The 27,088-nt window shown below is 37.7% G+C and overlaps 3 protein-coding genes across 3 annotated transcripts; 1 reads left to right on the top strand and 2 right to left on the bottom strand.

Moving 5' to 3' along the window:
• Nucleotides 1–243: 243 nt before the first annotated feature.
• On the top strand, nt 244–1,561 carry LOC111921497 (phytochrome A-associated F-box protein). Its single transcript, XM_023917076.3, has one exon. The coding sequence runs from the start codon at nt 422–424 to the stop codon at nt 1,442–1,444; it is 1,023 nt and encodes a 340-aa protein (XP_023772844.1). The 5' UTR covers nt 244–421; the 3' UTR covers nt 1,445–1,561.
• A 677-nt stretch (nt 1,562–2,238) lies between these two features.
• On the bottom strand, nt 2,239–3,468 carry LOC111921498 (universal stress protein PHOS34). The gene is made up of 4 exons (XM_023917077.3): nt 3,208–3,468; nt 3,011–3,105; nt 2,703–2,824; nt 2,239–2,549 (listed from the first exon to the last, which is right to left on the bottom strand). Exons 1-4 carry the CDS (start codon nt 3,392–3,394, stop codon nt 2,462–2,464), a joined length of 492 nt encoding a protein of 163 aa, XP_023772845.1. The 5' UTR covers nt 3,395–3,468; the 3' UTR covers nt 2,239–2,461.
• Nucleotides 3,469–11,438: 7,970 nt separating this feature from the next.
• On the bottom strand, nt 11,439–13,022 carry LOC122198192 (uncharacterized). Its single transcript, XM_042902344.2, has 2 exons — nt 12,285–13,022; nt 11,439–11,955 (listed from the first exon to the last, which is right to left on the bottom strand). Exons 1-2 carry the CDS (start codon nt 12,859–12,861, stop codon nt 11,939–11,941), a joined length of 594 nt encoding a protein of 197 aa, XP_042758278.1. The 5' UTR covers nt 12,862–13,022; the 3' UTR covers nt 11,439–11,938.
• Nucleotides 13,023–27,088: the final 14,066 nt, after the last annotated feature.

Raw genomic sequence — 27,088 nt, 5'->3', positions numbered from 1 at the left:
TTGCAAATGGACGAATTGTAGAGAATAACAACATATTTTATTATGGCTACCAATTAAGGCGATGTATTATAGTTGCATACAAAAACAACATCTTCCAACCCCGCAATGGGGAGGACACATCTAGTTTGTAAAAGAGAGATAAGATATCTTATTTTAATACTTCATTAATTTTTAACCAAAACTATAGGGGCTAGTTTGTAAATATGATAAAGCGGGGAAGAAATCCCGACGAAAATCATCTACGTTCAGTGTACATATTGCGAGATCTCCTCCCTTAGCCCCACCAACCATTTCATTCTTGAATTGAATCCCGAGGCTGAGAAGAACTCTAGAGTTTTTCAACAAGAAGGAGCTTCTGAGTCGTTTTCGCAGATCGAGGAGAGAATTGGCTGTGTGTTATTCGACGAAAAACAAGTGGAAAATGTCTGAAATTGGCACTGAAAATCTGTTCTCCTATCTTTCCGACGATGTTGTTCTAAACATATTTTTCAAGATCGCAGATGATCCTCGCAACTGGTCTCGTCTCGCTTGCGTGTGTACTAAATTCTCGAATATGGTTCGCACGATTTGCTGGAAAACCAAATGCCATGAGACAATCCCTTCCGTCGTCTCCGATCTCCTCCAATCGAACACTCCAATCACCTCTTCCATCTCTCCTCCTGGCGGCTGGGCGTCCCTTCACAAGCTTTCCGTTTGCTGCCCTGGCCTCCTCCACTCTGGCGTCCTCCTCGAAAATTCAGATCTCGGGCTCGAACGCGAACTAGGTCCAGATGAAAACTATCATGAAACTAATCTGTTTCAACCGGGTAAATCCGTATCAAATCCTTCTTGTTCTAGAATTGCTGACGATGATAAGATGAAAGAGCTAAAACGTTCCGTTAACAGCTCTGATTGTTCTTGGTCTTTGTACGACGATCTCTACTATGATTCTGCTTACGGTAATGTTTGCCATAAATCCGAGGAGGTTTCTGAAGAAGGAACAGAAGGCAACGACGGCATTGTTGTTGTTGTTGATTTTGGTGTCTGTAAACGAAGAAAAATTTGTAGATCTTCAAGGTCCCATTTGGCATCTGGTGCTTGGAATTTGAGCCGTGAGCAAGGAAATAAATTGTTGGCAAGTCGATTCAGGGGTGATTGTTTATACATTTGTGATTGGCCTGGTTGTGTGCACATCGAGGAGAAGCGTAATTACATGCTTTTTAGGGGGGTGTTCAAGGATTTTAAGAGATCTAGGGTTTGGAGGACGATTAAAGATGGGAATCGCAGCAGAATTGATTTGAATTGTGCTTATTGTTCTATTAGTCAAGTGTATGACTTGCATGCGGCTTTCTGTTTGCGGCCTGCGTATGGGTTTCATGACGATGGGGAGCCAGTAGTTCGAGCTTATGTTTGTGAGAATGGGCATGTATCTGGTGCGTGGACCGATTGGCCCTTGTACACGTAAAAATTTAAAATGCTCAATCCATATCCAATGCTCTCCTTTCTTTCTTTCTTTCACTTGGATGCATCGATTATTTCCAAGCTCATATCATTTACTAAATTAGAGATGAATTTTGACTTTTGAGTTTGAGCCTATATTATATACAGTATATGTTATCAGTTAGATGCTTCTGTCTTGCCATTCCGTGCCTTGAATTATTCTCAACAATGGCAATGTGCAAGCAGCAAGCTTTAGAAATGGATTCACATATTGTCAGTTTTTATGAGTTTAAGTGTGTGCAGGAATCATCCATCCAGATTGCATGTTTTATGTAAGGGATTATTGCCACCCAGATTTTGTTTGTTGTTCATAGATTACATCCCTCATCCTTCATCTTTATTTGGTTTGGTGGGATCAACATATTAACATATGATCTTAATTTCACCCTCAGAAATCAGAATAGATATGTCGGTACCGAGATTTCTGGCTCCACAATTAGTAAGGTCATACTCATATTAATTTTAATTTTACCAACTTGCAAAACATACATTTCGATTCGTAAGGCCTAAGCATCTTATTGAAAAACATATCAAAACAATTATTTTTTCATATGGACTGAACAGGTGGAATAATTGCATCCCCTAGTCGCTTAGTAAAACCATCAATTTTCATGCATGTAAATTTTGTAAGTTCAAAATTTTTAAATATTCAAAACATTTGATACCTAAAACTTATATTTAAATGCTTAAAGTTTCATTTTTAGATTGATCTGCAAAACAAAACTGAGAGCAATAGCAAAAGGCTTTCAAGAGAACTAATTAACTGAAGCAGGTTTTATTAAGATAATGACAATCGACTATAATTAAGATGTTTATAGTGTAAATACAAAATAATACATACACAAATATTTGAAGTTGCAGGTAGTTTTAGTAAGGAAATACACACCAATAATTTCTTAAATCTTCAACCTAACAAATACTAAGCAATATCAATGGTAGAAGTCCCAGATTTGGAAGAATAATAATGTTCAGTTCAATCCTCTCAATGTTTGGTCTTGGGCTTCTTCACTATCATCACGGTGCAATGGGCATGATGAGTAACATAGTCACTAACACTTCCCAAAACCGCCCTACAAAAAACCAAAAAACAAAAACACTAGTTTTGTAGGGTGTTAAAATACTTTGGGTGATAGAATGCATTCCCAAATCCATCTGATCAAAACTGCAATTAGTTTCCAACAGTTGAGTTGATGCATACATAAGTGAAAAGTAAACAAGATTACCTTTTAATTGCTCCATAACCATGGCTACCAACTACCAATATGGTGGCATGGTGCCTCTCTACAGCTTCACATAGAACGTTCCTAGCATCGCCTTCCACAATTTCCACACTCACATCATCTACCTACAATACAAAATCATCAAAATCTTTTACAAACGATCCAAACAATTAAAATGAAATCAAACATTTCAACCAAAAATTTCAGATGCGTTACTGTTACGGCCTAGGGTTACTTTATAGTTTATACTCAAAGTTCCGTTTTGTTAGCGAGTTGAGACATCGAACGAAAAGATGAAACAAAGTACAAACCGATTTCGAATGGCAAAGCTCTTTTGCCCTTTCCACAACTCGAGCAGCGATCTTCTTCAAATCCGCATCCACAAACGGAAAAACATCCGCCGCACCTGAATTCAATAGACAACGGTATGCGATTAAACAAATTTATTAGCATCCAATTCCAAGACACAGAAAAGTAGTGGTATCAAGTGTCAGATCAATTGATTCACCAGGACCCGCGAATCCGATTGCAGAAGTAGGAGAAGGTTTGGAGTGAACGACGATTAGTTTGAAGGGAGAATTGGGAGCAGATGGAGTTAGGAAGTGATCCAAAGTCCACTCAAGTGCGTAAAAGCTATGCTCGCTGTCATCTACTCCGACGATCATCACCGGCACCGGTTTCTGTTCCGCTTCCATTTTTCACACTTTAGCTTTAGCTTTAGCTTTAGCTTCGTTCGCTGCATTTATATACTCTCGTCTCTACAAATACCTGTGCTGTGCAATGTGCATACGTAATTCCAGAATAGCCGAGATCGGACTTATTCCACGGAGAGTTAACGCCGTTACTTATAAATGACGATGATTTGACGCCGGTGGACCCCACAGCACTTCGTATGGAAATCGGTCACCACTTCCTTGCATATATTCGTGGGGATCACAAGTCACAGCCTCGTTTGGAAACTGAACACCGCACTTACATAATTAATACTGTTATCTTAGTAATAATGATAATGATAATGTCAAATAAACATAAACAGTTATCAATGAGCCTAAGTGCTCTACAGACCAGTTTTTGTGCGCGTGATTGTATAACAAGAAACCGTTCATTAATTTTAATTTTTTTTTATAGAAATTCAAAGATTTTATAAGTAATTTAAAGGTATGTCACTAAATATTTTCAACATAAAAAAGCTAAATTAAAAAAATTAGATGGGTCATTGGACCCATCTTAGTTACATATAGACTCGGGACAACATACGTGTAATATCTGTCTTTCGTAACAGTTTATTTTCTGTAAGATTTCAGGTTATAAAATCTCTATTCGTGTTCTGTACGGTTCAGTATTTGACTTGCCTTTTTAAACCGTTTTTATTTTTTCAAGTGATTTTTTTATAAATTTTGTATAACTTATTTTTTTTTTTAACTTTGATTTTTTTTTTGTTATACTTTGATTTACGGATTTGATACAATTTCTTTTTATAGTTTTCATAATTTTTTATAATTTGATTTTTTTAAAAAAAACTGATTTTTTTAATATTTTTTACCGTTTTAGACTTTCTATTAATAATATTTTCAATTTCGGTTGCATCTTTTAACATGTTAATTCTTTTACGAACTTTGTAAACATTATTTGCAATATTTTTTTAATTTTTTAATTATTTTCTTTTTATGTTTTTTAAAATTAGTTTTTTTTTCTAGAATAAAACTGATAGCTTCTTTTATATTTTTTTAGAATATTTGTATTTTTGTTTTTTTTAATGTTCTTTTTAATATTCTTTCAATGTTTTAAGACCAAAATTTTTAAAATTTCAGTGTTGAAACTATTTTCAGTTTATAAAATTAGTTTATTTAAATTTTAGTTTACTGCAACAGTTTGCAGATGTTAAAAAACAAACATGTTTCTTATTGCAGATTGCAGTCGTTTGGTCCACTTCTTTTGCTGCAGAGGTGATCTGCAGACTTCATGAATTTTCGTTTAAAAAAAACAAACAACACCTAAAAGTCGATATCAACTGACAAAATTTAATAACTGAATGGACGTGTAAAAATTGACGAACAGATGACGATCTATATATAACTTTTTTTAGTCATAGAACAATTTATATTTTATCTAATTATATAATACAACCATCTGTTGTGTACAGATCACCATAACTCATATAATGATTAGATTATTAGTCATTTTTTTTTTTTTTTGAGTAATGTTATCCTTCTAGTTTCACATTTTGAAGTTAGAAAACAATTGTAATTGTTCTATGCATAATTTTAGGTATAACTATTAATGGAGCGAGTTTTTATATTTTTCAATCAATCAAATATTAATTGTACAAAAAACAAAATACATAGTTACGTATTAATTATTTTCTTTTTACTAATGGCAGAAATCCAATTTCTTGCCGGCAAGTTTACTAAGCATGAAAATATCATTTTCATATATTTTGGAAGCGTAAAGACAAATAGACGTGTTTCTCCTATATATATATATATATATATATATATATATATATATATATATATATATATATATATATATATATATATATATATATATATATATATATATATATATATATATATATATATATATATATATATATATATATATATATATATATATATATATATATATATATATATATATATATATATATATATATATATATATATATATATATATATATATATATATATTAGTTGTAAAACTCATTTATTATATAAGTTTATTAGAAAAAAAAACAAACATGAAAATCTAACAATTTACAAAATTTAAATTTATAAGAAAAGGTAAAATATTTAATTATTAAAATTGAAATGCTTATTTATCTTTTAAATTTAAAGATTAAACTAATAATTTAAATAAATAAACAACTAAAATAATTGGATTTAATTTAGAAATTTGGAACTTATAAGGAAAATTGCATTAATGAGTTGGATATACATTTATTATTACATTTAAGTATTATATGCAATTTAAAAAAATTGAAAAGAAAGCCACAAAATATAATTTAATTTAAATTTATCGAAAAATGACATGTGACATAATGCATAAGAGGATGACAAGTGGTAAATTATTTAGGGAGGATATTAGTTTATAACCTGTGGGAGCCACAATTGCAAAATTAATTAAACTTTCATAGTAAAAAGTCAAAATTTTTAATCAATTATTTTAAATAAATTATAAATTAAGAGATATTTTTTATTATATAAAATTATAATCATTGATTTAAATAAATACGTGACATTATAATCTATATTAATTTTATTTTAATTTTTATTATAATATTATTAATTTAATATAATTAGAATGGAAGATTTAAAATTTGAAATTGAGAATCAATAGGTTGACAAATGACATGTCATTAATTATGAGGCCAAATAGGATGACACATGGCAAAAAGAGAATAAACTTATTCTTTTACTAGTTGTGAGACCTATGTTTTACATGTGTTAATTTAAAAAAAAAAACTTAAATATAAAAGGTCTAAATATTTGAAAACTTTGAATTTATAAGAAGATAAGAAAAATAATGAATTATTATAATAAAAATGTTTTTTATCTTTTAAATTTAGACAAATAATTTAAATAAATAAACAAAAGAAACTAATGAGTTTTAATTTTAAGAATTTTGAAATTAAAAGGTAAGTTCATTAATGAAATTGATATCTATTTATTAATACATTTATTACAATTATTACATTAAAATATTTTATGAAATTTAATAAAATATAAAAACTTATAAAATGACATGTGAAAAAAAATTAATTCAAAATAACCACAAAATGACATTTGGCATATTGAATAAGAATATGACAAATAACAAAAAAAAATATTCATTTATTAGAGAGGATTAGAATAGGAAGATATATCTTCATTCTTATTAAAAACCTCTCCTAGAAGCCACATGTTCATCATTTAGACATGCCTTCTGCCACGTGTCCATCTCTCCAACAATTTTCTTTATTTTCTCCCGCCCAATTCATCATTCAATATAAATATAAAATCTGTAATCAAATATGTATCCCTATAATTCAGCTGCCGAATTTGGTGCAGTTTTTGTTTTCATCATCTCTATTCCTAAACATCATTGTTTAATTTTTAAATATAGGATTCCATACCAATTCATCTTTTAGACCTTCCTTTTGAAGTTGTCGATCCTTAAATATCGCCAATCCCTTATTTTTCTTCGTTATTTCCTTTTTTCAACCCTAATCTTTTTTTTCCTCTCTATTAATGGCTGCGATTGCAAGGAACTACTCTGAATGGTTTCTATTATAGGTTTTCCGTGATTTGTTGTTGATTTGTCTAATACACGTGAATGGTGTTGTTGCAGCTTAGGTTTTGTATGAAATTTAAGATTCAACTTATTAGTGATCTGCTTATTTCAAGGTTTGTAATTTTTCATGTTCGTATTAATCTTCTTGATAACAACTATTTCTTCTTTGACTTTTAATTCAAAATTTGAAGCTTTGGATATGTTTAGATTGAAAAAAATTGAATGATAGTATGAATAAGGAAAAAAAAATCAATGATATGTTGTCAAAATGTGACAAGTTTGATTATGCACACCAAGTACTCGATGAAATGCTTAAACAATATCTTATTTTTAATTCGTTTTAAATACTATTAGATAGGAAGAAACTAATTCAACCATTTATCTGCTTGAGGCCCTTAAGAGATATGGCAGTGTTTGGCAATTAGTAATATGTCAAACGAACATTGGAATGACAATTAAAAAAGATTATAAAAACATGTTGATGTTTGGAACCATTTTATAATAATAACAACCAATAAAGAAGTATTTTAAAAAGAATATTTATTAACAAATTTAAATGAGGTTCTCATAATCACACCTATAAAGTATCTAGGGATGTCAAAAAGTCTCGTGGGACCCCGATCCCGCGAGGGCCCCGTCCTGTATGGGGGCATTTGTTGAAAAAAATCAGGGACGGGGGCGGGGGCGGGGGCAAAGTTAACCCCTGTTTTAATTTCGGGGGCGGGGCGGGGGTTGGTAGTCTCGTCCCGAAACCCCCGTGGGAGCCCCGTTAATAAATTATATAAATTGATATATGTTAATCATATAAGTATAATAAACAAAAAAAATGATTTTTACGTACAAAAATTCAACAAAAAACATGTTTTTAAGTTGTTTGTAACATGTAAAATTATTTTATAAATATCTATTTGTTATCCAAAAAATAGTTTCTTTTAGCCCAAACAAGAACTTATTTTAGCCCAAATAAGTTAGCCAAAAATCAATCGGGGGCGGGGGAACGGGGGCGGGGGCGGGGGTCAGAAAGGGAATTCGGGGGCGGGGGCAGGGGTGGAAAGGATGGAGATTTCGGGGGCGGGGGCGGGGGCGGGGGAACGAGAAAATTTTGGGGGCAAGGGCAGGGGATGCAATCCCCGTCCCGTTTGCCCCCGTTGACATCCCTAAAAGTATCAGACTCTCGTAACCAAATTCAAAGGTTTTCACCTTATTGTGTTTTTTTAGTTAATAACTTCTCAAACGATAAAACTTATAAAATTAGTAATGATTTTGAAAAAAGAACCAACTTAAAAGACCAGTGCCATCTTGACCAATAACAAAAGGGCATTTTGGTCCATATAGTATTATTTTAGTAGGCATTGTTATATTTTTTACGGAGAGTTATGTATAAAACTTGCAATTCATTTAATTTTATTTAGAAAAATAAATGCTATAAAATCCATTTATTAAAAAGTTTATATCGTTGCATTGACATGAAATACTAAAACGGGTTGATGTCTTTATCACATGAGGCAAATTAAAATGAAAATAATAACTTTGAAAAATAGGTCAAATATATGTAGCATTCAAATTTTAAAAATTTAAATGCTAGAAAAGAGTAACATACTTTCATTTAATTGTCACAGTTTAGTTTCTTCTTGTGATTTTAAGTAGCATAATTTTATTCTAATTTTGTTTATTGATAGGGAACGCCACTACGCAACCCATTGAAGGCTCCATGTTGACGATCTTGAGGTATTTGGAATATAGTTTTATATATTTCAATATGAGTAATATGATAAGAAAAAGAAGTAACTGATGAAAACTCCATTGATTTACATAATGAAGCTCTGAAAGCTAATTACAGAGTACAACCAACAGAATGAAATTTACGTCTAATTATATCTGTTTTAACAACCTCTACATATTTACAGATCTAACCTTCATGAATCTAAATATTTACAGAATAGACCCTGAGATAAAATGTAATATCCTCCCCTCAAGTTGTACCTCCATGAATGTCTTGGAGGTTCAACTTGGATAACAGATACTGAAACTGTGGCCCACATAGTCCTTTTGTGAAAATATCCGTTGTTTGTTGTTTTGTTGAAACATGTTTTGGGAGAACAAATCCAAGTTTGAATTGATCACGAACAATGTGACAATCAATGTCTAAGTGCTTGGTTCTTTCGTGAAATATTGGATTTTTAGTAATGTGTATTGCTGCTTTGTTGTCACACCATAAATCCACCAGAATTTTCAACTCAATCTTCAAATCCTTTAAAAGGTAACTAATCCATAAGAGTTCACATACGGTTGCAGCTAAGCTTCTATATTCTGCTTCACAAGACGATTTTGATACAGTTTTCTGCTTTTTAGTTTTCCAGGACACCAATGAACTTCCAATGAAGATACAAAAACCTGTTAATGATCTTCTTGTATCACTGCAACTTGCCCAATCTGAGTCACTAAATGTAGTTATGTTATTTATTGCTGAATTTGCTTCAAAAAACAACCCCTTTGAGGGACAACTTTTCAAATACTTTAACACATGTATTGCAGCCTTCCAATGTACCGTGGTTGGAGTATGTAAGAACTGGCTCAATTGTTGTACAGCATGACTTATGTCTGGCCTTGTGAAATTGAGATACAAAAGTTTTCCAACTAACTTCCTATATATCTCTGGATCTTTCAAAGTCTCCCCACCTTCTGTACTCAATTTTATGTTTTTGATTGTTGGACTTGATACCGGTTTTGCCCCTGTTAATCCTGTCTCAGATAATATGTCCAATACATATTTTCTTTGATTTACATATAGCCCTTTTTCAGTTCTGAGTAATTCAATACCCAAAAAATAGCTTGCATCTCCCAAATCTTTACTTGTGAATGCTGCATGTAAATGATCTTTGACCTTGTGAATTTCTTCCTTATTTGGTCCAGTGATTAGAACATCATCAACATAAACGACTAATGCCACAAATGTTTCGCCTTTACCTTTTGTGAACAAACAATGATCATGTGAAGATTGTTTAAAATCAATTTCCAACAACTTATTGCAGAATTCCAAATGTCATTGTCTACTGGCTTGTTTCAGGCCATAGAGAGATTTGTTGAGCTTGCAAACCTCTCCTTTTTTTGCTTTTCCATACCCTTGAGGAGGTTGTAGATACACCTCTTCATCTAGAAATCCATGCAAGAAAGCATTATTGATGTCCAATTGATTTAATAACCAGCCTCTTGATGTAGATAAAGCCAATAAAATTCTAACTGTAACCACTTTAGCTACAGGAGAAAAACTGTCAAGGTAATCAATTCCATAAATTTGATTATACCCCTTTGCAATTAGTCTTGCTTTATACCTTTCAACTGACCATCTGGATTAAGTTTAACTTTGTAAACCCATTTTGAACCGATCGCTTTCTTGTTTTGTGGAAAGGGCATAACTGTCCATGTCTGATTGTTTTCAAGTGCATCTAACTCTTTATTCATTGCTTTGACCCATTCTTCATTTCTACAGGCTTCATTATAACTTGTGGGTTCTTGAATTTGAGAAATGGGGGATAAGAGGCCTTTATGTGTTTGGGTTAATAAAGCTGAATGGTAATAAGGGTATGTAGGAGGAAAATGAGGAGATGTGAATTGCTTGGTATTTGAGGTTGTAGCATCAATAGTGTTACAATGCATAATATAATCATTATGCCAAGAGGGTTTCTTTCTTTCTCTTAAACCAAAACGAAGATTGTCTGCTACAGGAACATTTTGGTGATTTTCATTATCAATATCATTTTCTTCAGCATACATGTCTTCTTCACCTTCTTGTTGTTCTGGAAAGTTGAAGTGTTCATCTTCATTGATAATATTAAACTCATATGGATCATAATCATTTGCTGGAATGAAATCATTTGCACACACTTAAAAATCTTCAATTTCATTTGGAATGACTAATTTTTCACCACTTGAATTTTCTTTTATGCTCTTGTAAGGAAACAATGACTCATAAAAGATGACATCTCTGGACATAATTATCTTTTTGTCTTGTAAATCATAGAGTTTGTATGCCTTCTGTCCATGATTGTAACCAATAAAACAACACATTGTAGCTCTTTTTTCAAACTTCGTTTTGTGAGGTATGGTATTTGTTGCAAAGCAGAGACACCCAAATACCTTGAGATTATCATATGTAGGATCTTTATTGTATAGCTTCTTATATGGAGTTGACCAATTTAAAACTTGTGTAGGAGTAATGTTGATGATATAGGTAGCCATCAAAATAGCATGTCCCCAAAAATGGATTGGTAATTTTGAAGAAAACATTAAAGATCTTGCCACTTGTAACAAAGGTTGGTGTTCTCTCTCAACTCTTCCATTCTGTTGAGGTGAATAAGGAGCAGTTCTTTGATGAACTATTCCTAATGAAGAGAATAAATTTTGACAATTGTGATTGATGAACTCACTTCCATTATCAGTTATGATAATTTTGACAGTTGTGAGGAATTGATTTTTGACATATACAAAGAAATTAGACAAAGTCAATAAGACTTGAGTTTTGTCAATGAGTAAGAAAGTCCATGTTGATCTAGAAAAATCGTCAACTATTGTTAGGAAATATGATGCTCCTGTGATAGTTTTTGATCTATATGGTCCCCAAAGATCCACGTGAATCAATTTAAAAAAGAATCAACACAAGAGTCACTAACATGAAATGGAATTCTTTGTTGTTTTGCAAGATGACATGGAATACAAGGAAGTGACTCATCAATAGATTTCTTAGGAATATAAGTCAAATGACTTAATACAGACTCAGACTATGGCCTAATCTCTTATGCCATATGGAATAACATTCCTTATTCTTGAAATGAGCAACATTACAAAAATTGAATTTCAAATTCTTTGAAAGATTACAAGAATTAAGAATGGACTCTATGTTTGCAGACTCTAAACTAAACTTGTTTAGAACATAGAGATTGCCCATGACCTTTCCAATGCCAATGATTTTAGCAGTTTGAAGGTCCTATAAAACACAATAAACAGGCAGAAAAGTGAATGCAATGTTAGCAGATGTTGCTAATGCTTTCACTGAAAGAAGATTACATGTGAATTGAGGCACATATAATACATTTTTTAGTACAACTCTAGAGTTAAGAGTTATTAAACCTGTATGAGTAACAGATTTAATAGAACCATCAGGTAAAAAGATAGGGGTATAATTGGAAACAGGAATTGGATGACCAATAGAAGAAAGTTGAGCACACATGTGAGCAGTTGCTCCAGTATCCAGAATCCATGTGTCAACATCAAAATGACTAGTTTTGATGGAATTGAATAAGGAAATATTCATACCTGCAAAGTCACCAAAATGGGACAAATTTGCAAAGTGAGTATCAGGATGTTGGTTGTTCTTCAAGAACTGGGTAAATTGCTGAAACAAATTGTTCAACGACTCGTCATTGTTGGGATTTGCTGATGTTGGTTGAACATTTTCTCCGACTTCATGTAAAGGATTTTCACTTTGTGCATAAAATGATGTATTGGCCATGTGAGCAGAATTTGACCCAAACTTCTTTTTCTCTTTCAACTCTTTATACCAATCAGGATAACCATGTAGTTTGAAACATACATCCTTAGTATGACCACCAGATTTGCAATGATCACAGTACTTATCAGAATTAATTTTTCCTTTTTGCTCAAATTTGTTCTTTATCTGGAAGGACTTCTTGGTATTGTTGCTATATTTTGGTGTTCTAGCAAGCATTGCAGAAACTTCAGTAGGATTTGCAAAGTTAATTTGTACTTCTCGTTGTTTTTCAACACTAAGTGCCATGGAATATGCTTTATACACACTAGGAAGAGGATCTAGAACCAAGATTTGGTTTCTTAAACTATCATAAGTGTCGTTCAATCCCATAAGAAATTGCATCAATCGTGTAGAAGAGTTATGATCAGAAATAGCTTTTACAGAGCTACAGGTACATGAAGGAATTTGAACAAGAGAATTCAATTGATCCCATAACTGTTTAAGATTGGTATAATATTTTGAAAGTGATGAATCACCTTGACTGATTGAAGCAATTTGTCGTTGCAATTTGATGAGATTAAAACTTTAATCTATGAAGATCGATTAGATCTTAAACATGTAATTAATTATAAAAACAGCAAGAACACGAAAATAAGAACAAGGCAAGAGTGAATCAATCGTGTCGAATGATTAAAACAAAATCCTCAGAAGAGCTCGATTAAGAACATCAACTGTAGAGGATTGGTAGGTTACAAGAACGATTAAAGAAATCTGTAAATTCTATCGTTATGCTCTGATATGTTGTTTCAATCATTAACCTAATATGCATGCAAGCATATACTTATATAATAAACAAAAAGGGCTCTCAGTTGGACAGGCCCAAACCGGAATACAAACTAAATAAATAAACAGCCGAGCCCAAATGACGCAATCTTCAACAAAACTTCAGCCCAATAATCCCCCCCTTTGCGTTAATTGGAGCGAGATCTTCACTTGTTACTTGGGCCAGCAGCGGAGGCAGGTACCTTCTTCTTCACGGTGTTAAACAGACATTTGGTGAGCGAGAGTATTGTCTGTCTAAACCTGATGTACCATTGGATCATATCGTTGAAGTACTTTACATCATCCGTTGAATTCTCTTTACACCTTTTGATGATCGATAACACATGCTCCAGACAAGCAGTGGTGTAAAGGTGTTTGTCAGCTAAAGCAAAGAGACATTTCTGTCCTTCTGCTCTAGTGAACATAACCGAGTTGCGCCTCGGGTCGATCCTGCCCATTTGCATTTGGTTGAGATCATTGGCCGATCCCACAGGAGCTATCTTCGGTTTCTTCTTGAAGACTGTGGCAACCTCCTGATCCATAAGGGCAACCTCCATGATGTAACAGACTAACATCCTTTTGATATGGTCTATAATGGGACCATATTCGGCTTCATTAGTCAAAAGGATATTATGCAAGACAATCCAATCATGAGGATTTAAGTTCGGTAGATCTGCCAGGGAGATATGATGTGCAGTTTTTGCAGATCCTCGAATCACCTTGAACCGAACGTTTATGAACCTTCCTTCGGTGTAAGGCTTTAAGACCTGAACGTTTACTGTAACGGCCCAAAAGTACGACCCAAAATTTTCATTTTTCATTATAACCAAAAACCATAATATGAGTGTCATATCATAAAACCATACGTGATGTATCCCAAACATGATAAAAACACTGTGCGGAAAAATTGTTTCATATCTATGTCATATCAAAATCAAAGAAACTAAATCAACTCCCAGGATAAAACCTGAAGCTATGGTGTGTGCGATGCCATCATCCCGAGCTCTTCCCTCTGCTTGCGGAAGTACCTGAAACCAAAACTGAAACTCTAAGCACGAAGCTTAGTGAGCTCCCCCAAACTACCACATACCATACAATACATATATAAAGCACATACTGGGCCTTGCCCACTGCATCAGACCGAAGTCTGGAACTAGCTGCATCGGACCGAAGTCCGGAACTGACTGGGACCTTGTCCCCTGCATCGGACCAGGGTCCGAAACTGACTGCATCGGACCGAAGTCCGGAACTAACTGCATCGGACCGAAGTCCGGAACTAACTGCATCAGACCGAAGTCCGGAACTGACTGCATCGGACCGAAGTCCGGAACTGACTGATCATGGCATAACATAAAACATAACAACTATTATAAACACATAAACTGCATACTGCATCGGAACAGAGTCCGGAACACATAACACAAACATGCTTGTATCACAAAGACATCAAGCACTCTAACTACTGCATCAGACCAAAGTCCGGAACTACTGATAATTAAACGGGCCGGCATTGTGGCCGTAGACCCGTTCCTACCGAAAGGAAACTCACCTCGTGAACTGGCTGCTGAGTGAATAGCTCTGAGGGCTAACTGCTGCTGCTCCGGTATCTTCCCAGCTACAAGTCCATAAACACACTCAATCAAATACTAGACACTGAACTGGGTAACATGACTCTTTTACCCTTGATCAAAGTCAACTCTCGGTCAAGATCAACTCTCAGTTGACCTGACTCGCCGAGTTGGGCCTCCAACTCGCCGAGTCCCTATTCTCATTCCTCGACCCTACTCGCTGCTACTCGTCGAGTATGGCATCGACTCGACGAGTACCATCTCGATCCAAAAACTCAGACAATCTTCATCCGACTCGCCGAGTCATATGAACAACTCGACGAGTTGTTCTTGAGTCTAAGAAGATTGCCTTGGACTCGCCGAGTTGTATGAACAACTCGCCGAGTCCCTCCATTACTGAGTCTACCCTCAAACTCGCTGAGTCCACTCCGCTACTCACTGGCCCCACTCGACACCGCTCAAAAGGAAGAAATCGGGGACTCGCGACTCGACTCGCCGAGTCGTTCTTCCGACTCGCCGAGTCACCGCCATGCAACTATTCTACACTCGATTCTGCTCGAATCCAATACATACAAATGATAGATCTGAGTCCAATAAGCTGATTTACCACGTAAAGTTTCCAACTTTACGTGTACAAACACATGAACAAGGGAATAAAGGCTAAGAAGGCACTTAAAAGGGTAGATCTAGGGTTATGATGCAAAATAGCTCCATAAAGACAATAGATCTGGGCTCTACAACCCCTAAATGAACAGATCTAAGGATATCTCGACATAATAGAGCTTCCATATCAACATAAAGCTTTGAGAAAGGCATTAACAAGATCTAGAAAGGGTTTTAAGGCATAAAAGAGAAGGAAAACTGAAGAATACCTCAAAGAGCTCTTGCTTTCCCTTGAATCTCTGCTCTACAATCCTTCTCCTTGTTCCTTTCTTCTTCTCCCTCTTCAAGCCTTCACAATAGCACACAAAAATCACTTAGAATCACTCAAGAACGAATTAGGGTTTTCTCACAGCTTTTGAGGGTGAAGGAGGCGAGATTGGGGGCTATAAGGTGGCTTAAATAGTGGGCAACCCGGGGATTTAGGGTTTCTCCCAGACGGACAGACTTGCCGAGTCCAGAATATGGACTCGCCGAGTCGCCAGCTAACACGTGCTCGAAATCCCGTCCCTACTCGGCGAGTCAGGCTATGAACTCGCCGAGTCCCTTTAGCAAAACTTAAAAATAAAAACCAAGGAATTATCATACCGGAAACGGGTCGCTACATTTACTATATTCTGGACGCTCCAAGTCAGATACTGAGGACGAGCAACCTTCAGATAGAAATTGATGAGCTCCCTATCAAGTTCAGCATCTGGATGAGGGACTTCAAAGATATTTGAGAAGGTGTGGAAGATAAACGCCTTTCGAGTCAGCGACATGTTGAACTGCGAGTCGACAGAGTTGTAGCAGTCGAACGAGATCACCGGCTCGAGCCATAAGATGCTGGGAGTATCTATGGCCTCTTTAATCAAGCGCTCCCGAGTCCATGCAGGGAAGAGAGTCTTCCTGCTCTCAAGGAGATCGTGGGCTTCCTTCTGCTTGCGTTCGGCTTCTTCAGCCTCTCGCGCCACACGATTAACATCATCATCCACATTGCGACTGTTCTTTCGTTTCAACATGTCAGCAATGGTTTCATCATCTTCATCTTCATCTTCTTCCTCAGCTATGTTTTTCCCTTTGTCCTTCACACCCGAACCCGAAGCTTGACCAGTCGGAGGTGGTTCGGTTGTGTGAGTAGCTTTGGAGGAAGGAGGTGGTTTCGATCCGGTCTTCTTCTCTTCTCCCCCTTGTTTCGGAATGGACACGAAACTCGGTAAGCCTTCTATTTTGCTGAGAAGGTCCATGGCAGGAGAAAGCTTTTCAGCAAGGGTTCGCCTCACTGAATGGTTAAGAATGGGATCGTGTGCTTCTAGGATGTTTGATAAGGCAGCGTGTACATCCGAAACACATGTCTTGATGACTTCCCTTTCGGATCGAAGAGCTTCAAGTTGTTGTTGTGAGTTTTAAAGTTGCGTGCTCTTGATCTTGAGGGCGGTTGTTTTGCTCGCCAGAACGTCCATCAACGAATTTTCAGCTGCGAGATCCTCCTGAAGCTTAGCGAGGCGCTCGTCGATGGAGGCACGAAGGGCCAAGTTGTCGTCGCTTAGGGATTGGCGAAGTGTAGCGAACGAGGTCAAATCCGTAGAAACAAACTTTGCCAATTGCTGAACAATCGGTTCCAAAGTTGTCTTTGTGGCGTCGGCGCTTTCCTGTAAGGACTTCAACAGGATAGAAGCGTCGGAGAATAGTTTATCGACTTTTTCGGTCGCTGCCTCATAGGCTTTGGTTGAGGCGTCTATGGCGGCAGTGGCTGAGGCTACCGAATCATGTTGAGCCCTGGAGAAGGCATCAACAATCTTCTGAAGTGCAGCTTCAGAGAGAGAGGACTGTTGGTTGGAAGATGAGGCGAGAAGTAGGTCAACCTTCTCGTTGAGCTCCTTAAGATGCTTCTTTGTCACTGGAGCATCTTCCTCTTCATCACTTTGAACCTGAAACGGACTATAGTAGACCGAATCGAAGTTCATGTTATCACCGCCAAGAAACGGGTTATCTCCATCAGAGGCATTATCTGGAGATTGTGGAGGTGGTGAAGCTGGGGGTGTGGTTGTTTTGGTTGGTTCAGGTTGAGTGGGTGTGGGGTTACTTTCGGGTGGTGGTTGAGTGGAGGTAGGTTCGGTTGTATACTGGGTTTCGGTTTGAGGTGGTTGGGTTACGGGTGGGGTTTCGGTTACTGGTGGTGTTTCGGTTGCAGTTGTGAAAATGGGTGGTGGTATAGGGAAAGAGGTTGGAGGAATAGTGGTAGTGGGGATTATGGTCGGAATGGAAGTAGGAATGGTTGGAGGAGGTGAAGGAACTGGTGAATTATGAGTTTCCATCTCTGGGGTAGGTGATCGAGGTGGTGTGTTGCCTCGTTGAGGGGTTTTGCCTTCTTGAGAGCCGTCCGAACCCGAACTCTCGTTTTCTGATTCACTCAAAGAAGAGGGAATAAAAAGCTTTCGCTTCGGTTGAGTCTTCCTCCTCTTCGGTTGTGGGGACTGTGCAGCTTTAGGCTGTTTCCTCTTCTTGGGAGAAGAACCCTTAGGAGCTTTGGTCGCTTGCTTCCCTTTGTCCGCCTTTTTGCCCCTGGGAACCGGTTTGTCAGCATCATGGATTGACTTTAGCATCTCCGGTGTAAGTTCCCTAGGACCAGTTGCCCTGAATTCCTTGATCGTCCGAATTAGTCTGCTGTCAGAGGGAACGGCGCCATACATTGTCTCCGGAATAGAGCCAATAAATGAGAATTTAGATGCATCCGAGACAATGATTTTCTTGGTATGAAACGTACCGATTGAAGACATCGATGCACCTGCAGGAGTGAGAATATCGAACTTGTCCATCGCCCACTTTGTGATTAAAATCCAGAACCGGGCCAGCGACACCTCAGAGTGTCGTGATGATGAAGAAAGGCTCTGGATGAGCTGTTGCCAGAGGACCAACCCAAAATCCAAGTTGACCCCGTTGTAGACTGCATACATGATCGACAAGAAAAGTCGATTAGCACCGTTGGACCCTGAGCTCCGTTCCGACAAGCCCTTGAAGAGGACTGTGAACATGCCGTTCCACTGTGGCGGCAAGCAAGATTTCTTGAATTTTGCGACGGAGGTGAGAACCTCCGTGTACCCCATATTGTAAAACATGTTATACAGATACCCAAGCAGAATCGTCTTCGGATTTATTCTCGATGGGTCAACAGCCAACCCTAGCATTGTGCAGAAACGTTGTCGAGAAATAGAGGTCTTGTGTTCAACAATCTCGAAGAACACCCGCTCGACTGCTTTGTCGTAATAGGCAGTCGCATAAACCTGCGAGAGAGACGCCATGGGCACGGACTCGATCCTGGAGAGAGCCGTAGCGATTTGGGAGTACTTCAGGCACTCGATGATCGGCGACATGTAGGAGTCGTACGCCGGAGGGTTGAGATCGATCACCAGGCATTGTTGCGGACGAATAGGAAGGATTTGTGAGGTAGCATGGACTGAGGATGATTCCGCCATTGTTGAATGTAGTAGAAGAAGAAGATGAACAGTGAAGCTTTTGGGAGTTTTTGCTCTCTAGAAAATCCGGAAGCAGTAAAAAGGTAAATGAGAGTGTAGACTGCCTTTTATAGTGAGGGATTGGAAAGAGAAAAATTGTTTCAAATCTTCTATGTGATGATCACGTAGGAGAGAGAGTGTCAGATTCCTAGGATCACGTCACCCAACAAGCGTCGTTTCAGAAGAAAACCGTTTCAAATTCTCACTCGCCTTTAAGTGCCAGAAAGATGGCGCTTGAAATTTGCACACGCGTCCCTGATGTCAGTAAAAGTATGAGCGTTTCAAATTCACACGCGCCCCCTTTTTACCGTCGTTTGAATTTCAATCCGTTTAACTCCCGCCGAGTCAGCAACCTTTCGTCTTATCTTTTTAAATGACATCTTTTGAATTAAATACCCACGTGGATTATTTTTTACCACAGCTTCATAATTAACCACCAAAGGAATAATACAGCCTGGAATAATTAGTAACGGAATTTTGGAAAATCAAAGATTTTCGTGCAAAGAGTGTAAAAGGAAAAGAAATAAAGCAACTCTTTTAAGGATTTTCTGTGATGTCAATAATGACACGAAACTGATGATCCCGGGCACGAATATCTTCCTTCAAGGTCAAGAGAGACCTTAAAGTGTTAATGTGGAATCCCGTTGAATTACGATCAATCACTTTTTAAGAAATGTTGAAAGGCTTCTTTTAATTAGGCTATTTTAGGGTGGCTTTCGCTTTGATGCAACACTTCTAATCTTGAAATAAGAAAGAAAGGGATCAAAGTACTTGTGAGACCAGTGTAGTCTATTGAACAAGTAGGTAGGAATTTATTTTAAAATGGGTTGGAAAAATATAAAATCTCAGACATAAAAAAAATTAAAAACTGGATCCCGAGGGAAGAAATGTTATGGTGTTTAAGAATTTCATAGGAATCACACAAAATAAAATTTGAGATTTCATGAAGGTATATTCATCAATTCATTGGTGAAAACTTGAGCAAAGTAATTGTTCACCGTCAATTCATATTTGGTGTTGAATTTTGGGTTTCACTCAGCTCGTAGTGGCACGAAACTAAGATCATAAACACAGATGTTGTGTAACCATAAACCTCAGTGGTAATTTCTGAGAGTCTCAAGGGTTACGTTGATGAAACGAATGTAATGGAGAAGTGTAATGGAGATGGTGTAAGAAGATAAAGTACCTCTGCTGCGAAAATAAAGACCAAGCAGAAAAACTATTAACTCATGTGAGAAGAGAGTGAGGTAGCTCACGATTAGAATAAATGTGCTAGCCTTATTGGGAAGACAAGGTTTGTTTATACCAGGTCATGAAGGCTATTATTCAAAATCTTATGAGGCTTGGGACACATATAACAGCATGCTTCTAGGGACACTTAATTAATTCAACATTTATATCCCCATAAACGAACGAACACACAATAAAAAAATAAAAAATATATTTTTGGAGTTTTTGAGATTTATAAAAAAAATAAAATAAGTAAAAAAAAATGAGTTTAAAAAAAAACTTAAAAAAATTGAAAAACCGAACCCGAACGTTCGGTTAGTTTCGGTTAGGAAAAATTTTGAAAAACCGAACCGGAGCGTTCGGTTGGTTTCGGTTCAACAAAATTTTGAAAAACCGAACCCGAACCTTCGGTTGGTTTCGGTTCAACGAAATTTTGAAAAACCGAACCCGAGCGTTCGGTTGGTTTCGGTTCAACAAAATTTTGAAAAACCGAACCCGAACCTTCGGTTGGTTTCGGTTCAACGAAATTTTGAAAAACCGAACCCGAACCTTCGGTAGGTTTCGGTTTTGGAAAATTTTGAGAAACCAAGGGATTTAGACATGCAATTGGAAAATACTTTCAATATTAAGAAAAACAAATTTTGTACAAGAAATATACAACAAAGAAAAACTACCTTTGTAGTGATGAGCGAATCAGATGGTTTAACCGAACCTGAACGTTCGGTTAGATTCGCTTCTTACGTTTGAGGTTGAGAGATAGTGTGAGGTATTGACTCTGATTCCATCATACCTAGCCCTTGCAGTATTCTGTTGAATGATGCTTCAGGAAGAGCTTTGGTAAAGACGTCAGCCAGTTGATCAGTGGTCCTTACAAAGTGAACTTCGACGTTTCCATCTTCCACGTGATCTTTGATAAAGTGATACCTCAGTGCTATGTGTTTGGTTTTAGAGTGTTGCACTGGGTTATGACAGATCCTAATTGCACTTTTAGAGTCACAATATAGTGGGATCTTCTTCATATTGAGTCCATAGTCTCAAAGTTGACTCTGGATCCAAATCACTTGGGATGTGCAGGATGCAGCGGCAATGTATTCCGCTTCGGCAGTAGACAACGACACACACGTTTGTTTCTTGGATTGCCAGCTGACCAACTTTCCGTCAAGGAATTGACAGCCACCAGTTGTGCTTTTTCTGTCGAGTCCACATCCTCCAAGGTCAGCATTAGAATAGGCTTGAACAAAGAAGCCTGAGTTGGAAGGATACCATAGACCTAAGGAGGTGGTTTGCTTGAGATAGCGTAAGATGTTCTTCACTGCAAGCATGTGAGGTTCGCGTGGGTTCGCCTGAAATTGAGCACAATAACACATAGAAAACATGATGTCAGGCCTGCTGGCAGTAAGATACATTAGTGAGCCTATCATTTGACGATAGAGCGTGATATCGACAGCCGGTTTGTCTAGGGATGGAGTTAGCTTGGTGCCGAATGCCATTGGGACTTTGACTTTTGAGTCTCCCATCATACCGAACTTTGCTAGGAGAGTCTTCGTGTAAGCTTCCTGATTGATAAAGATGCCTTCGGGTCCCTGTCTAATATTTAAACCAAGGAAAAAGTTAATAGGACCCATTGAGCTCATTTCAAATTTAGTCTCCATCAACTTTCTGAATTCAACTGTTAAGCTGGAATTCGTAGAGCCAAAGATGATGTCATCGACATAAATTTGAACAATCATAAGGTGGTTACCTTCCTTTTTGCGGAAGAAGGTTGGGTCAACCGAACCTTGTTTGAATTTAGACATCCTTAAAAATTTTGTTAGCGTTTCATACCAGGCTCTCGGAGCTTGTTTAAGGCCATACACAACTTTATCCAGAATGTAGCAATGATTTGGATATTTTTCGTTCACGAACCCAGGAGGTTGCCCCACATACACGGTTTCTTCGAGTTCTCCATTGAGAAATGCACACTTGACGTCCATTTGGAAAACTTCAAAGTTTTTGTGGGCAGCATAAGCAAGAAATATTCTTACAGATTCCAGCCTAGCTACAAGAGCGAAGGTCTCTTCATAATCAATCCCTTCCTCCTGACAGTATCCCTTTACTACCAGACGAGCTTTGTTCCTTATAACATTCCCTTCCTTGTCCATTTTGTTCCTAAAGACCCATTTGAGACCAACAACTGAAGCATCTGGAGGAGTTGGAATGAGGCGCCAGACTTTGTTCCTTTCAAATTCGTTCAGTTCGTCTTGCATTGATTGAACCCAATCAGAGTGATCGAGGGCAGTGTTAACTGTCTTCGGTTCAACTTTTGATACGAATGAGTTAAACATACAAAACTCAACTTTTGAAAATAAGGATGTCTGTTTTGCCTTCAGTTGTGATCGGGTCAGAACCTTTTCAGATACATCACCAATCACTTGAGAGATAGGATGATCTCTGGTCCATTTGGTAAGAGGAGGGTAATTTGGATCAAAGGTTGGGTCTAGTTCAGCATTGATCATTTCTTCTGGCTCAAATTGGCTATCGTAGTCAAGCGTCATATCATCATGCTCCCCCTCGATTGATGAACTTTGAGAAACTGGAGGTTCAGAGGTTTCTTGTGATGCTGGACTTGCAGGCGTTGATGCACCTTCGGTTGGAGAAGCACTTTCGGTTGCAGTTGTAGAGCTTGGCTCCCCCTCGACATTTGAGCTTGGCTCCCCCTCAGCATTTGAGCTTGGCTTCCCCTCGACTGAAGCATCGTTGGATGGAGGGTCATCAGTAGTCGATCCTCCTTCATTCATTCTCCTGGCAGCTTCTTCGACAATTTGCTTCATGTGGTCGACCTTGTTGTCTGCTGCACCTGCTTCTGAGAGAGAAGCTTTCTCTGGTTCGTCAAAGAGCTCCAAAAATTTATCGTATAAATTAGCGATCGAGACTGTGACTTGCCCAGTTTGAGGAAAGATTTCCCCAGCGGTGTCTTCTTTGGCTTGTAGCTTTTTGACATAGCCATCGTCAAAGGTCACGTAATATGTCTCTTCAATTTTTCTTGAACGCTTGTTTAGGACCCTGTATGCCTTGGATGTGAGAGAGTATCCCAGAAAGATTCCCTCGTCGGCTTTGACGTCGAACTTATTGCGGTGTTCTTTAGAATTAAAGATGAAACACCGTGAGCCGAACACGTGGAAAAATTTCACATTAGGCTTTCTGTTATTGAGAATCTCGTATGGTGTGAGCGTGAATCGTTTGTTGAGATAAGACCTGTTTTGGGTAAAACAAGCAGCAGAAATAGCCTCAGCCCAAAAATAAAGAGGTAAGGAAGCGAAACTTAGCATAGTTCGGGCAGCTTCACACAAAGATCGGTTTCGTCTTTCGACAATTCCGTTCTGTTGTGGTGTGTAGGGAGCTGAGAAGTTGTGACTTATTCCCTTTTCTGCAAGAAATTCTTCAAACTCCCTGTTCTTGAATTCAAGACCATTGTCGCTTCTGATGTTGCGAACGACCTTCTTGAGCTGTACTTCAATCTGCTTGATGAACACTTTCAGCTTATGAGTCGCTTCAGATTTGAGCTTTAGAAAGAACACCCATGTAAATCGTGAAAAGTCATCAACAATAACAAGAATATACTTGCTACCACCGATGCTTTCGATAGATGAAGGACCACACAGATCGATATGAAGTAATTCGAGTGGTTCAACAACTTTTGTGTTAATTACAGATGGGTGAATTTGACGACTCTGCTTCCCCATTTCGCATGCAGCACACAAATGATCTCTGTCGAACTTGAGCAATGGAAGACCCCTAACATGATCTCCAGTGACAAGTCTGTTGATATCTTTAAAGTTGAGATGAGAGAGCCTTCAGTGCCACAACCAGCTTTCGTCAGATTGAGCTTTTGATAACAGGCATATAGCTGGGTTTCCTTTGATGGGTTTAAGGTTTAGAGGAAACATTTCACCCTTTCGCTCCGACTTGAGAATTACATTCTTTGTCTTTTTCTCAATAATTTCAGAACCTTCATCATCGAATGAGATTTTGAGACCTGTACCTCCAACAAGATGAGATACACTGATGAGGTTGTGTTGGAGTCCTTCCACATAAGCCACCTTCCTTATACTAAAGTCACCATTTGTTATCATCCCGTATCCCTTTATGGTGCCGAAAGAATTATTTCCAAACTTGACATCGCCACCATTTGCAAGAGACCTGTATTCCCTGAGCTCCTCTTTCCTCCCTGTCATGTGACGTGAGCAGCCACTATCGATGTACCATTCTTCGTCGTACTGCTCATCACTTATAACCTGCAAAAATTAAGCAGATTTAGGAACCCAAAGTTTCTTGGGTCCACGTGAGCTTTTCATGGGAACAGGAACAGTAAGAAAGATATCAACAAGATATGTTCGTTATATAAGTGTTGTTTCATCTTTCTTTTTAATGGTAAAAACTTTTATTTTGTTAGGATTGAGTGCGTTCGGTTTAGACTCTGGTGTGGATTCATTAACCTTCTGTTTGCCCTTTTGTTCAGACGACGAATAAGATTTTTGAGAATGAACAGAATGAGCTTTAGAGCAAAATGGAGATGAGTTGGTGGAAGTAGAAGAATTAGATGAACTAGAAGGAGTGGGTTTAGACTGAGAGGACTTCTTGGCAGGAGACTCTAAGTGACCCTTTTGCTTTTGATCATTGGAGGGACTGACCTTAGAGTTTTGATCTCTTTTGACTTCAGAACCGAACCTTTGCTTTCGGTTGGAATCGTTCTCTGAACCGAACCTTTGCTTTCGGTTGAAGTCATTCTCAGAACCGAACCTTTGCTTTCGGTTGGTATTTTCTTGTGAACCGAACCTTGGCTTTCGGTTGTTGTGACTCTCAGGTTTTCCGACAGGATTGTTTTCATACTTCAGATTCTTGTCTTGATGTGAGAAGTATGCATTCTGGGATTGCCAGAATTGTCTCCTTTCAGAGAGATTCTTCCTGTATCTTTGGTTCCTTTCTCGTTTCTTATTCCTCATCTGCTTTGGTTGATGATGAACATTAGCTTTCATTTTCAGTTTCTCCTTGGCTGGTTCATTTTGAACTGTAGGAGTTTCATTTTGCACTGAGGAAGTAGAGGGAACATCTTCTGTTGCCGAACTTTCATTCTCCTGAGGAATGTCTTTTGTACCGCTGGTGCTTGGCTCATCGAAATTATCTGGCTTATTTAATGGTTCATGTATGTATCTACCTTTACTCATCCAAGAAGTTCTTTCTGATAAGCCCACCGTTTCGTTTGCATTATCTATTGGTGCTGACCAGAAGTACTCATCGCAGCCATCAGCATTGTCTTCGTTTACAATAGCTGTGAGTTCAACTGTCTGATGTTCGGTTACTCCAGTGACCTTGTATACTTGATTCGGAGTGGTCCTGACCTTTTGATACACAACTGCTTTCTCTACTAAGATCGGGGACTTTTGTTGGGACAATCGAGCGAACTCCACTGAATTTTCAGAAATTAGATTCTTGTGGTTTTCAGGTTCGCTTTTTACAAATTCTGAGCAGTCAACCGTGTCCTCTACAGAAATTTCACTCATGTTGTCGTCCTCGTTAAGCTCAGATGCATTTTCAACATCAATTTTGTTTTCTGAGCTTACGTTGGCGTTTAAAGAGTCAAATTTTTGTATGGTTTCGGTTCTCAGTTTAAGTCTATCATTTTCATCCAAAAGGTTTTTAAGCATATCCTTGTGGTCCTTGGATTTAATGAAAGATTCAATTTTGTCCAGTCCATACATGTAGGTCGGATTGACATCATCAGATGATATCACACTCTCACAGTTATAAGCTTCGGCATCAATTTCATCCTCCTTAAACTCCAGGAAGGGCAAAATCATGCGATGGATCTTTTGGCCTATTTCACAGTCTAAGTGAAGTTGAGTAATATTAGAATAAAGACGTTTTGCAATTAAACAAAAAACATTCCGCTGTTTTAACAACTTTAAATTGTCTCTTTGTAAATAAATGTTTTCGTCTTTAATTTTAACTAATTCAGACTCCTTCAACTCGATCCACATGTGCCGCTCCTCACTCTTCGACGACACCCTGCTTAATTGATCAGTTAGGTTAGAATTGGTGACTCGAGTTTGAGTTAAGCTACTATCTAGATGAGAAATTCTTGTATTAACATTTTTTAGTTCTTTCTCATATGAGGATTGTGGTACTTTAAATGAAACAAAAACCGATTGTACCTTCTTTATCAGTTCATCAAGCTCATTGAACTGCTGGCTGAGTGGCTTGGCCATAAAGCACATGTCCTCCTGCACCTTCGGTTCCTTGCTTCCACTATCGGTGTTGTATCCCCTCATCTGAGATACATCAGACACCATGAAGCATCTTCATCCACTGCTCTCCTCCTTTGCCACATAAGCCTTTCCATGAGTAGGCTTCCTCACTTCATCGTCTTCTGAGTCAGTAGACCAAACTTCCACTCTACCGAACTCGTCATCAGCAACCGAACCCTGCACAATAAGAGCATTCATAGAAGGGTTAGCGGTAGACTTCTTCTTTCTCATCTCATCGAGCCTTTTCTGCAGCACAGCTTCCTCATCCTTTTCATCATCCTTTTCAGCCATCTTCTTAAGGACACAATCTTTAGCATAGTGGTTTTTCCCACCACAGTAGTAACAGCTTACTCCAGAATCATCATCAACCTTCGGTTCCTTCTTGGGCTCTTCAACCTTCGGTTCATTGTTAACTTTTTTTGAACTATAACTCCCCTGCCAGTTTCGGTTTTTATTGCTGGGGAATCTCTTCTTTATGAACCTCTTGGGGTTAGACACCATCATAGCATAATCCTCAGACGTGAGGTCATACTCCTCCAAGTTAAGGTCTTCATCCTCCACCGCAGCTTTA

This window comes from Lactuca sativa, chromosome 5, assembly GCF_002870075.4.
Source record: "Lactuca sativa cultivar Salinas chromosome 5, Lsat_Salinas_v11, whole genome shotgun sequence".
NCBI lineage: Eukaryota > Viridiplantae > Streptophyta > Magnoliopsida > Asterales > Asteraceae > Lactuca > Lactuca sativa.
This window is presented reverse-complemented; position numbering and strand designations above follow the sequence as displayed.